At 41.3% G+C, this 13,972-nt stretch overlaps 1 protein-coding gene across 3 annotated transcripts; it reads left to right on the forward strand.

Annotated features, from left to right (window-relative positions):
• Window positions 1-21: 21 nt before the first annotated feature.
• krt8.2.S (keratin 8 S homeolog) lies at window positions 22-11,054 on the forward strand. 3 transcript variants are annotated; one of them, XM_041579233.1, is made up of 10 exons: window positions 22-232; window positions 527-740; window positions 6,586-6,794; window positions 7,141-7,201; window positions 7,458-7,553; window positions 7,811-7,975; window positions 8,508-8,633; window positions 9,074-9,294; window positions 9,471-9,520; window positions 9,877-11,054. In XM_041579233.1, the coding sequence occupies exons 2-10, from the start codon at window positions 567-569 to the stop codon at window positions 10,014-10,016; spliced, it is 1,242 nt and encodes a 413-aa protein (XP_041435167.1). In that variant the 5' UTR covers window positions 22-232; window positions 527-566; the 3' UTR covers window positions 10,017-11,054. The 3 variants fall into 3 exon arrangements, with proteins under 3 accessions (XP_041435167.1, XP_018094181.1, XP_018094179.1); XM_018238690.2 differs by lacking the exon at window positions 22-232 and having other exon boundaries at window positions 263-740; XM_018238692.2 differs by lacking the exons at window positions 22-232; window positions 8,508-8,633 and having other exon boundaries at window positions 261-740.
• Window positions 11,055-13,972: the final 2,918 nt, after the last annotated feature.

Consider the following 13,972-nt stretch of genomic DNA (forward strand, 5'->3'; position numbering starts at 1 on the left):
CTAGTCCCATTATTCATGAGTCTTTTACCTGCATAACCAGGAAGAGGGCAGGCACCACCAGTCACTCCACCCCCACACACAGGTGATCTACTGCAGGTTAATCCAGGGATTCGCTTTAAGGCAGAAATCAAAACAAAAATGTTGATGCTGGGAGAAGAGCTGGTGCAGATTGTAGCACAGTACAAAGGTACAAAAGAGCAGACAGAAAGGCAGTGTAACAGCAGGAGTAAAGGTATTTATCTTTAAACTGGGTGTGAGAGGGGGCGGTGGAACCAGATGAGTTGGCCCATCCTTAGGTAGGACGGGGGAAGGCTTATTCTAATGATGTGCCAGCAGGTGTAACAGGAGGAATTTCATGTTTACTGTCAGCTCCTTGTTACTGACACATCAGGTCTGCTCCTGCCCCGAACACCAACCCCAGGTGGTTCCACTGCCTCCTGACTCACACAACCATGAGTTTGTACAATAACCGCTATGGGAGTCCAAGGAGTTTCAGCAGTCGGTCTCATGGGTCCTTATCTGGCAGGCCTTCTGTGTACCGAATCAGCACCGGCTTCCAGCCAGTAATGCAAAGGTCTAGCAGTGGGCTCAACCTGTCCCGTATCACCCCAAGCTCCAGCACTTTCCTGCTCTCCTCACTTCCCAACATGGAGGTGGACCCCCAAATGCAGCAGCTGAGGAACCAAGAGAAGGAGCAGATCAAGGGACTCAACAACCAGTTTGTTAACTTCATAGATAAGGTAACAGGGGTGGGGGGGCATGTTCTACTTATAGAGGTTCCCAATATAATACAAACATTAATGTAGGCAGTACCATTTTCATTTCTAAATTAAAATTCCACTGAGCTGCCCTTAATTTCCCTGGTGCCCCATAATTTATACACAGCCTAATTATCTACCTGCGCTCCAACCACAATTCCCAGCATTTTCTTTTGGGGGAGGGGGGTGCAGGGTCAGCAGGGATAATTGTAACTGGTTCCATCATATCCTCCCACCCCGTATCCTTACCCCCATCTTGCCTTACTATACACACTATCCTAGTTACACTAAAGCCAGCACTGCCTTAAAGACTCCTATGCATGATTATGAGTCTTTATGTCTCCTCAGGGGCTATTAGCCATTTATACTGTATGTATAAAAGGGAGGGTGGCAGAATTAGTAGAATTAATTCTACAGTATGTACCAAAAGGGCGGCTGGATTAATAAATTAATAGAAGTCCTGTTTAGGGGCTGGGCCTATTGGCTGTGTATGTGGGGACTAAAGTTGAGATTCTTCTGCTCCCTGTTTACCATGAAAATATCCACAGCAGTTAATGTCATTCCTTGAGCCACAGAGCTTACAGTTGTGTCAATGCAAATAAATCTGCCAAACATGGAGGGGCAGGTCAGAACAAGACATTCATCTGCCCCGTCCCAGCAGACCCAGTAGCTGTTGTCACTAAAGGGCCATTTTTAATGATGACATCATGGCTCATTTGCCATGACATCATAGCATCACATGATTAGTGAAGATTTCTCCTATTTAGCTTTGTCAAAAAATTCAAGAATTGCCTTGAAGTCAATGGGCACTTTTTGCCACTTTGTTTTCACTCAAATCTGTATTTTTTTCTCTTGCTTATTGTAGTAAATCTACTTTTTTTCCCAGCAAAATATTGCCACGGTTTCACAAAATAAATTGTCAACCTCTGTGAATCCATACCTGCAGAAACATGTCAATTATCACTACACATGATCTCTCATAGGAGAGTTGGTGCTGGAAAGACTGATTGCCCCCATACATTAAGGTCCATGGGTAACGCCCTCATGTCTAATCCCCATTTCTTATGCTCTCACTACACAACATTTTTGATATTGATATAAATTTTAAACAGCTGTTGCTTAGTTACAGCCCCTACTCGCTTTCTGAGGATCCTGGGAGTTGTAAGATGCATGGATTTAACCCCTACCCCACGTGTTTTATCCTTGTTCTGAAGTCTCACGAAAAACTCACTTTATGAAAACTGTCACTGAACATCAATCAATCACTCAGTGTCTGTTGTGACGTCAATCTACGTTCTATTTTGTAGAGTGAATTCCCTGCTACTGTAGATCCATAAGTCGCTCACTGTAATTGCAAATTGTGATGTTTATCTGATAGACTTCCCATATGCAGAAAGCCAATTGGTAGATCACCAGACAGTATGGCACATTGCAGATTGTGACATCCATCACTGTAGATTTCTCCTAAAGACATGAATAATCAAGGAATAAACACCAAATACCCTTCTCTAATTTCACTCTGAGGACAGAGCAGGTGGCGCTTCCAGTATTTACTGATATTTACATTACTAGCAGCCGTGCAAGGCTGGCATGACTGCTGTTCTCTCTCCTATTTGCTCTCTGAAACTTTTTCCTATTATATCTGACATAGACAAACAGGCAGAATGAACAGAAGAAAGGAATGAGTGGTTAGTTATAAGCAAGTAATACATTATCAATACAGTTGTATTTGCCATTTGTGATCAAATGGTTAAGACGAAGATCTTTAAATTACAGCCAGTGTGTTTTAAGGCTTATTTTTATGGCTACTAAAGTATTTCAAGGGGACATTCACCTTTAAACTAAATGTTGGTATGTTTAAGACTGACATATTCTAAGCAGTTGTTCTGCCTTTCTACAGCCTGCAATTTCATCTACTTACTCAACAATCCCCAAGTGGGACCGAAATGTTGAATTAAGATGCTATATTATCATGTGAAATAAAAAAAGCACATATATTTCACTACAAACAGTGCTGATCCTTCAATAAACATGTATATCTCCATGCATGTCTAGACATTGGACCCTCCCCACATACACCTGTAAGTCCTATTGAGGAAATACCTGACTCTTTCCCATTAACCTGTTAGCAGTAATAGAAGCCCAGAAGTTGGCCACCCTTTGTGGCTATTTTGACCTTATGAAGAAATAATTGTGACTAGCAATGTGAATCATATCCCAAGCAGGGCTGGAACTAGGGGTGGGCAAAAGAGGCAAGTGCCTTAGGGCGCAAAGCTTGGGGGTGCCAGGCACGTACCTTAAAAGCAGCTTACCCCTAACACTGAGTGGGTGCTGCTACGGTTGGGCACGTGCATCCTCGTTTGTGCACGGTGTCGGGCGCAAAGTGTCGGGCTGGGTTGCCTTGGCGCCCAGCAGGCATTGCCCAGGCCGGCCCGGCACTGATCCAAGGATCTTCTTTCATGGTTGGAGAATGAGAACTTCTGTAAACAGATCTGCCCTGTGCTCTTTTGAGCATATTTGCCATTTACATTGGTTATGTTGTTCTTCTAGTTGCCAAGTTATTAGCAGTTTTTAACTGCTGATATAATGAATTAGGGATAACAGCCCTACCTGGTTCTTTACAGAACTGGGGGGGGGGGGGCACAGTCTTATAGTTGATGTTTCCTTAACAGATCCTAGAATCAAGGACTAAAAATACAAGTGAATCCAGTCTCACAGATGATACAGCTATTAGATTCAATTTGATTGGCCAGACCAGACCTGTAGGTTATCTACTGGAATAGCAGGGATAGAAAAGGAGGACACAGGTGAGAATTAGAACCTGTCTAACCTGAGACCATTTAGTAGTCAAGATTATAAAGAAGCACTTCAAAGGGTGTTCCACCTTCATTTACAATTAGCATTGTTTTGTTACACTGATGTTCTGGCTCAGCTTGTACACTCAGTCTAAATTACTGTTATCTATTAGGTGAGCTACTATGCCCTGTGTTAAGCTCAATTCGGCAAGAACAGCCTCTAAATTTGCACATAGTCTGTACAGAGAGATATCATAATCATATGACACATAAAGAAAAATGGGATAAGTCCGGCGGAGCTCCCCAAACTGTATGGCCCGGTTACCCGTCTTCTCTACCGCAAATACACTGAGCTCGCAACTCTTTTAGGCGCAACATCCAGCTATTGTGACAATTATTGTGCAAACAACTAACACGTTTTGGGTCTTGAATGACCGACACATTCTCTAGGAAGTATTGGTCAGTCAAGACACAAGATGGTCTCCGGGAAGTCTCTCCGGTCAGTTCAACTTGGGGAGTTTAGTTGGATTTAGAGGGATACCATAAGTCTATGCCAGCATAGGTATTCCCTGGTACTAAGCACTATTAAGTAAGAACAGCCCCCAAAGTTAACTCATAGCCTGTACAGAGAGATACCATAAAACTATGCCAGCATTATTATTCCCCTGTACTAAGCACAATTCAGCAGAAACATATAGTATAGTGGCCCTATAATGCACCTCTCCAACCAATTCATTGTTTGAATGCCCTACATAATAATTTGGTTACTGACCCACAAATTTCTATGTAAAGCAAAAGGAGAAGCAGTAAGGAGGGGATGTAACTGAATTTGTGCTGAAAAGATGTTTTCCAAATTTGCCTTCCTACCCAGGATAGTGACTTCCTGTTTTCACATGAGAACACACAGACACAAGTACTCACACAACACAAGCGTGTTCTTTTGCACTATGGGGTTTTCTTCACTCTCCTCCTGTCCTATTTAAATGTTGAAGGAAATACTTTTAACTTCCTAAATCGCCAAATAGCACTACATGTAGATGTATACTGGTTCCCTGCCAATAACTGTAAAACAATACAGAAGACTGAATGTCTATTGGGAAGTAATTTATATAGAATTATATTTTAATTTTATACAAAATTTTAAAAGTTCTTATAGGGGCAGATGTATTAAGGGTCGAATATCGAGGGGTAATTAACCCTCGATATTCGACTGGCGAATTAAAATCCTTCGACTTCGAATATCGAAGTCGAAGGATTTTGCGCAATTCGTTCGGTGGACCGATCGAAGGAATAATCGTTCGAACGATCAAAGGATTATCCTTCGACGAAAAAAAGATAGCCAAGCCAATGGGGACCTTCCCCATAGGCTAACATTGACTTCGGTAGCTTTTAGGTGGCGAACTAGGGGGTCGAAGAGACAGTACTTTGACTATCGAATGGTCGAATAGTCGAACAATTTTTAGTTTGAATCGTTCAATTCGAAGTCGTACTCGAAGGTCGAAGTAGCCCATTCAATGGTCGAAATAGCCAAAAAAAACACTTTGAAATTCTAAGTATTTTTTCTTCTATTCCTTCACTCGAACTTAGTGAATGGGCCCCAAAAAATCACCAAAGACAGACACCTCTGTAATGGTAACATATCACCACCTAGTGGGCAAAGTCTTAATTCTCCTGTGCTTATTGTGAGCAGGGTCTGTTAGAGTGACATTGAGAAAATGTCAGCAGAACAAGGCATTGGTTTATCATTACATCTCAAAATACTTATCTTCAGTCAAGCCATTTATTTAATTAAAGAGCCATTTAATATCATGATTTTCCCTGCTTGTAGACAATTATGTTTGCATTGCCGGGATCCCTGATTTCCCTATCACCTGCCCAGGCCAAATGTCTGTACCTGGTCCTTTCCCAATAAAAGGGAAACAGTAACACTTTGCCCTGCACCTTGATCAATACCAACTGAGAATTCTGAAAAGCATTATTAATTGCAGGTTATTTATAAACCCGGGGCAAATTTGCAGCTGGGCAGTAACCCATGGCATCCAATCAGATGTTTGCTTCTATTGGTCATCCTTCAGCTGCCTCAAAATGTATTGGTTGCTATGGGTTACTGCCCAGTTACACATTTCCCCAGTGTTAATAAATAAGCCCCACTGTGATTTACTAGAAAGAGAAGTTTAGTTACATACTCTACAGCAGTGGGGATCAGAAATGTTTTTGCTACTGCTGTAGAACATGTAGGTCTCACTGGAACCTCACTGGCCCTTTCAGAAATATACATTATAAAGCAATGACATATCCAATATGTTTTCACCCCCAACATCCCTCCCCATGCCTGCCATTCCCCTGTCTGTTTTACAACACTTATTTTGCCCAGGAGCAGTAACCCATGGCAACCGTTAAGATGCTTGCATTTAAACAGGTGACTAGCAGTGATGGAACTACAGGGGTGCGACCATACCAAGGTCTGCACCCCCTCAGGCTCGCAGGCAGTTAGAGCGAACCCGAATCCAATGAAAAGATTTCTTCAGGAGGGGGGTGCATTGCCTGCAGCCTGTAGTTACGTTACTGGTGACTAGTAATGATGGGCGAATAAATTCGCCTGGCAGGAATTTGCTGCGAATTTCCGAGTTTCCAATTTTCACGATTTTTTTAGTAAAAACGCTCGAATTGCTCTATTTTTCCGTGAAAACGTTTGAAGTGCTAGATTTTTTCGTGAAAACGCTCGAAGTGCTTGATTTTTTAGTGAAAACTTTCGAATTGTTCGATTTTTTATTGAATACTTTCGAATTGCTTGATTTAAGTGAAAACTTTTGAATTTCAAGATTTTTTCATGAACTTTCTAATTTCACGATTTTCCACTAATCTTTTGCCGTTTCGCGAATGTTGCGGGAAATTCGCAAATTTTTCAGGGAGGCTAAACAAGAGAAATTCGCCCATCGCTAGTGACTAGTAAATTCTGCTATAGATTACTGGTTCTGGGCAAAATTTGTGTCTTTTATTGCATAACCCAATACGTGTTTGTATATTTAAAGGTACAGGATCTCGAAAAGCAGAACAAGATTCTGGAGACCCAGCTCGCCCTTCTAAAGGAAAAAGACGCATACAAATCCAATATTGATCAAATCACACAAGTATCAGCAAACCGGTTAAAACAGCAGATTGACGGACTCCTGCATGAGAAGGAGAAGCTGCAGTTGGAGCTGCACAACATGCAGGGACTGGTGGAGGAACTGAAGAACAGGTTCACATTTCCACAATGCACCTCTCCCTTGTTTCTTGTCCTTATGATGACTCTCTAACATTAACTCACCCACCCTAGAATATGTAGTGTTGCAGGGGGGGCTGTCTTGGGGTGCAGCAGTGGGATTCCCTTAGTGTCCCCTTTCTTCCAGTAAAATGTGCTGTTTCTTATTCTTGCAACAGAGAGCTCAGTACATGATTTATCCTTGCACCAAGAGGAAGAGTGTAATAAAATCTCTCACATTCTAAACCTGAAAAACACATATTTGAGAGTGGGGCTTCAATCTGTTGTTCCCTAAAAGCACAAGAGAAGCCTGTGTATCTACTTTCACCATTTATGCTTGTAGGTATGAGGATGACATTAACCGACGGAACCAGATAGAGAACGACTTTGTACTGACCAAGAAGGTGAGTTTTTGGCCACATGAAGAAAAATATCAATCAAAATAAGGAACATTAGCCTTTTAGAAAGTCGCTGTTGAAGAGAAAATTAGTTGTCTGCACTACTTACTGATATCCATCCCTCACTTTCCTCTGCTAAGATGAGACCTACCCAATGTTCAGACAAAGGCCAATATCAATAATGAAGCCTCTGTAAATGGCAACATCACAACAAAAGAGGAAGAGCAGTCCCTTGACCTATATTGTACATTTTTATTAATAGGACCTGGATGACGCTTATCTCCATAGGGTGGACAATGAATCCAAACTGGAGACCCTGACTGATGAAATTCAGTACCTTAAGCAGCTGTACAATGAGGTATTCCATGTTTGGGGGCGAAATAGACTATATATTACATGAGCAGTGAAGGCAAGGTCCTAGTGTAAAGAGTACTATGGAACAGTTTATTAATGAGCTTGCAGTCCTTCATCATTTGCTTTGTAGCCTTTGAAGCAGTTGCCTCCTACTTCTAACAATGCATTAAATATTATTATATGTTTAATACGTATCTCAGAGACAAGCAAGTATAGTGTAAATAAGGAGACCATTCATAATAAAGAGGATCCTGTGTTTAGGAGTTGAAGGAGCTGGAACATCAGGTAAACAATGCCAAGGTCACCGTATCGATGGACAACAGTCGTGATTTTGAGATGAAGCAAATCATGGATGAAGTGAAGGCTCAGTACCAAGCAATGACCCAGAAAAGCCAACAGGAGGCTGAATACTGGTATAACTGCAAGGTGGGTTTGGTACCATCCTTATACTAACTTTGGAAAGCCAAGGAAGATTTTGTGGCCAAGATTTTTGGTTGTTTATAAATGGGCTGTCCTCTCCCAAGGTTCCACTATATTCAGAACCACATCTAAACCTAATCCTGGACACATGTCTAAGTGAGGAGTTTTAGAATCTGAGAAAGGCCAGTGGACATTAGAGCATCCTTGTTTAAACACCATCAGATATTACTGTAGTTACTTTGAGTCTACATTGTTTTATTATGTCACTAGGCAGTGGTCATGCAATGACCTCATCATTCCTTCCACCATAATTCTATTTTGATCATTACCTGGTGGTTACAACGGCATGTTTTGAGTCTGAACAGAGTGATAATGGCTGGAACAGGTGTTATGTTTGGGTCTGTAAGACAGAACTATCCAGTGCATTAGGGTTAGCAGACTTGGTCTGTTGGATGTCTGAGCCCATTGTGAGTGCTTCACCTACTTTTAAGTCCCTGGACACAGCAATGTTTGTTGTTACATGATTTGTTCCTGTCAGATCGATGACATGGAGAATCAGGCAAAACGAAACAATGAAGAGCTTAAGGCTCTGAGGAATGACCTAAATGACTTGAACCGGATGATTCAGAGAGCCAGCAGTGACAACGAGGCTATAAAAAACGAGGTATGCTCTGCATCCATAAAGATTTCCAGTGGTAAGTCCATTAGTCATCTTGGAACCAGGTTTGGCTCATTAGCATTAGTCCCACCTGGGAACCCCTCATACCCCACATTAGGGAATTCAGGTTTCCTCTAATATCTACATGGTCACTAGAGGGAGCTATTGTTCCACCAGACTGCTATGGCCCAATGCTGGGAGGGCCCAATCAACCTTTCCATCAAGCGCAAGTTCTGCCCCTGCCTGACAATGGGAAGTTGGGCAACAAAGGAAGAGAAAGCGCAGAGAAAACAACTGCTTGGCCTCGTTATGGTCTTGTTGGTCGATGGCACAGCTAAACCTTTGTCTGCTGTATGCCTTGACCAATTACTCTTAAAGGTATGACTAAAATTAGTTTAAAAATGAACATGTGTCTTACTCAGTCTTGCACTTACCTCCCCTTTCAGCGTGCCAACCTGGAAAGTGCCATATCTATGGCAGAGGAACATGGAGAGGATGCTGTCCGTAATGCTAAATCTCATATCCAAGACCTTGAGGTTGCCTTAAAACGAGAAAAACAGGACATGGCCCTTAAGGTGCGCGAATGCCAGGAATTGATGAACATCAAGCTGGCCTTGGACATTGAGATTGCCACTTACAGGAAACTGCTGGAGGGGGAGGAGACCAGGTGAGGTGGCAGGGGTTGCATATGTTTGGGTATAGAGATAAGAGAGGGTGTTTTGGTGGCTGTGGGGAACTTTTTCAGGCATCTGCTGACTTACACACTGGCTTTTATAAATACGTGGAATATGTAATTATATGGTATTATCCAATATTACCATTGCATTAATTCTTTTTATTTAGGATGCAAGACCAAAAACCAAATCTTCAAGCCAATGCCATAGACAAACTGGGTGAGTTCCAGAAATCTATTCCCAACAGGGTACCTATACTAGGCATCTGTAATACCTTCCAAGCACCTCCATTTAGGCAAGACAGTCTACAGGCTACAAAGGAGTGGGGTTTCCAGAAAGTATAAACCATTTTCAATGGGTTAGGAGAAGGGATCAGCGGTGTGACCAGAACAGTTCAATTAGCTAATTCCCCCATACTGCCCCTTCCTTGAAGTCTCTGTCTGTTACCTCCTGCCTTGTGTTAGTAGAATTATCTAATCCAATGAATGTCGGATATCCCCATAAGATTGATAACTAGATTGTTTTAATCCTTTTTTATACTTATTTTTTCATCTTTACCATCATTCCCTCTGCAGCCAGTACCCTAAACTTTGAGGTCAAATCCACCCCGCCAGTCCAGGCAGCACCCAATCCAAAGAAAGTGGTTCTTGTCAAGACTATTGAAACAGCTGATGGCAAGCAAGTGACCGAGGGATCCAAGTATTCTGCCCAGTGAGCACCCACCCCCCTCTCTTCTACCGTGCAGTGTGTGGTCATGATCTCTGGAGCACAAACACCGTTACTTCTTTATGGATATTTAGTTTTTTTATTTAAAGATTTTGCCAAGTTGGTCAGAGTATCTCATCCTTTGGACTGATGCAAAGGATACGTAAACCTGAGATTTGTCAATAGATCATTTCCATTAGCTTCACTAAAAACAAAACTGCTCCCAGCCCTGGGCTGCTCTCCTCTCTTCCCAATGTCCAGTTGGGGGGCTAGGCATGATTCTGTTGAGTGATCAAATGCATTTTGCACTGCATTGATTTTAGTTGAAACCAGGCAAAAACAGCTTCCAGCACTAAAGGAAGCTTCTGATCCACTGAACAGCTCATACTGCCATCCAGGTCTCATAAATTTGCATAGCATTGTTTTCTAATAGAGCTGGATGACAGTATAAGCCTTTCAATGGATCAGGAGCTCCCTCTAGTGCTGGAAGAGTACGAAATGTGAAACTGTTTTAAACTGTTTTCAGTAGGGATGCACCAAATCCACTATTTTCAATTCGGCCAACCCCCCGAATCCGTCGCAAAAGATTCAGCCGAATACTGCAACCTAATCCTAATTTGCATATGCAGATTAAGGGTGGGAAGGGGAAAACATTTTTTTACTTCCTTGTTTTGTGACAAAAAGTCATGCAATTTCCCTCCCACCCCTTATTTGCATATGCAAATTAGGATTTGGATTCGGTTCGGCAGGGCAGAAGTATTCGGCCGAATCAGAATCCTGCTGAAAAAGGCCGAATCCTGGCCGAATCTCGAACCGAATCCTGGATTCAGTGCATCCCTAGTTTTCAGCTTAACTCAATCCAGGGGTGGGGGGCGTTATGTTTTATACATGCACCGTTCTATTATACAGCACTACAAAATATGTTGACACTGCAATATTTGATAATGCTACTAATAAGGTCTGGCTCTGCTCTATGGAAAGGTACAAGCCATTTTGACTTATTCCCGCTTGTCGTGCAGAATCTGCATTAAATATATAGAAATGTGAATTTCTTTGTTTATTTTTTAAGAAAATAGGAGACATTTATTCAAATAGGGATAGAACCTGCACTGATTCTCTGTGCTTCCAGTTTCTGCCTTATTCCATTTCCCAATGAAAGGATATGGAATGGAAAGTGGATTCTTTTACTCAGGGGGAGGTTTATCATGCTACTCATGCACGAGAGATCCCTAGCCATATTGCCGCCTGAAGTGGTTTCCCTTCCACATCACTAGTTGCACTCTCTGCACTAGAAGAGACAAATTTCCAGGTTGAAAAACGGGGAGGCTGCTGCCTGATGTTGAGTTTCTTAATTCGCCTCATTGGTGCAGAGCCCCTGTACTCATGCCAATATTCTCAGGTATTACCCAAAATTAATTTTAAGCACTTTTACTTCCAGACCATAGAACTTTTGGGTCCATAATATTAAAAGGCATGTTCTTTGGCTTCTGTTGGTAAGAACAATCCAAAACAAACATACTATTGCAAAGTAAACTCCAACCCAAATGTGTTGCATAGTAGTTTAAAATGAAACAATTAGAGTACAAAAGGCAATATAACTGTTGTTCCTTTATGGTGCAATGGATCAATGTAATAAACAAGTGTGTTACAAAGTATTGCTGCCATGGAGCAGCCTCCATGAATCCCCTATCATGCCACATGTCCGCCTTGTAGGAAATAGCAGCATGCTCACTCTTCCTGCAATCCAGAGAACAATACGTACTTGAGGGGCGTCCCTGTGACTTAAGGGAAACATCGGAAATACTGATGCCTCTCATTATTGCTGGGTTATTACTGGGCATGTGAAGTTACGGCATGGCAGAGTGGGATGCCAGGAAGTTGCAAGGGGGCCGGTCATGCTGGGATGTAACAGGCTGTGCAACAGATATGGCATATCAGTGTGTAATTCTTCGCCAATTGTATTTTCCATATCCCACTCCTTTACCTCTCAACCCAAACTCGTTCTGCATGAGCCTTTCATCCCTGGGAGCATATAAATAATCCCAGATATCACGACTCTGCTCTCGCCAAGTAAAACATTTCCAAGATGGCAGATCTAGCCACATGCGGGTGGGGGCTATTGAACTGGGCTGGTGGGCTCAGCTGTGTTTGGGCCCCTGCAAGATGTCAGCTGGACATGATTTACAAAGAGATGAAGGATTTCATTATTTATCAGTACAAACTAATATAAACCCCCCTGGGGGTGGGGGTTATTGTAAAGCACCAAGACCAGATTTCTTAAGAGACTAATAGGCCAGTGGGGCCACAGCTTCATTACCTTATAAAGCAAGAATCACCGGCAGACAGGGGGCAGTGATGGATTCCAAGCAAACTAATTTAAGTGCCGCATCCATCCTTGTCTGATCCTCAGTCTATTGTTAACCCCTTGTTAAACTCCAAATCCAGGGTGTGATGTGTCCTTCATAATGGCAAATCACATATCCCAGTGCCTAATGCACATATGTAATCAGTCAACTGTATGTGTATTAATGGTATTAGGCATGTGCTGGCATGATGACAGTAATTTGGAGGCAGTAATATCAATTTGTATTCTTGCCACTATGTCTGCCCCTGGGGCAGCTGGAATACACACCGAAAGGGTGACAACCCCATAGTGTAGCACTGAAATATGTACTGTTCTAATATGTTAAAGATATATATATGTGTATATGTAGCACTGTGCCTTATGGGGCCCTTTAAATCTCTTTCCCACTTTACATGTGGTTGATGATCAAGATCATTAATAAGATTCACAATATACCCCACCTCCTACCCCGTACCAACAGCATTGAGCATTATGAGCACTGGTAACGGATGAAATCACAAAGGCAAAGCTATAAATATTCAGATTTTATTTATAAAGCTTCAAAAAAAGGGGCTCCACTGAGAGCAATATAAATATTATAGGATATAATCTCCAAAAATAAATAAAGAGTTAAACCCTGTGAGAGATATATATATATATCTATGATTAAGGGATTTATTCCCGAAACGCGTTAGGATTCACAGCAGCAACCCCAATAAACCTTTTCCAGAAGTGCCGTCTGCCTGTCTTGAGTCTATTATATATATATATATATATATATATATATATATATATATATATATATATATATATATATATATATATATATATATAATTACTTGGTAAGGGCAGCACTCAAGGCAACCATGTTTAACCCCAAATGCATTTAAATACCCATAAAACCAAAGGAGAAAGAACAGGAAGTGACATCAGCATCATAATAAGAGGTGTGTGTAAAGTGTCAAAATTTCAATAAAAGTGACCATGAATCCCACAGTATAAATCATGTGATAAATATTTGTAATAAAAAATATTAAAAACAATTTATGTGTACAATTTATTTATGACAGAAAATGCTACTCTGTCTCAAATCTTATCTGCTGTGCAGTGTGTAACATATATGTTGCGAAAGAGTAGTGCAACCAATTTATGTGTGTGTTTTATTTGTTGCAAAAGAATGCTACTCTGTCTCAAATCTTATCTACTGTGCAATGTGTGACAATTATGTTGCGAAAGAGTAGTACTATTATATCTCAAACTTTCATATACTGTGCAATTTGTAGTATATAATAAAAATCTTAAAAACAGACAAATTGCCATTAAAGATATATCTAATACAGTAAACAAACCGTAATCCTCAGGCTGTAGAGTAAACTCATATTAATGACTAAAGTACATCTATTGCACCATGAATAAGAAAAGCAGGAAACAACTACTGATCAGCCCTTCAGGATATACTGATAAGAACACCTAAACCACAGCTAGGCATCAATATTTTAGGCCACATACCATATATTACAGATTAATACAAAACGAAGAAAGAGTTACTATATGGATACCATTATCTGTTCGTAATCCTTTTAAATCTTATACGACTCATATGGGACAGATGTGCTGGACTT

Source organism: Xenopus laevis, chromosome 9_10S (genome assembly GCF_017654675.1).
Source record: "Xenopus laevis strain J_2021 chromosome 9_10S, Xenopus_laevis_v10.1, whole genome shotgun sequence".
In the NCBI taxonomy this organism is placed as follows: Eukaryota; Metazoa; Chordata; class Amphibia; order Anura; family Pipidae; genus Xenopus; species Xenopus laevis.

Bases quoted from the DNA above. Each gene is read 5' to 3' on its own strand.
- krt8.2.S (XM_018238690.2), top strand. From the start codon at position 453: ATGAGTTTGTACAATAACCGCTATGGGAGTCCAAGGAGTTTCAGCAGT. The intron at 7,554-7,810 runs GTATTCCATGTT...TCCTGTGTTTAG, and splicing joins TTAAGCAGCTGTACAATGAG to GAGTTGAAGGAGCTGGAACA. The intron at 9,521-9,876 runs GTGAGTTCCAGA...TTCCCTCTGCAG, and splicing joins CAATGCCATAGACAAACTGG to CCAGTACCCTAAACTTTGAG.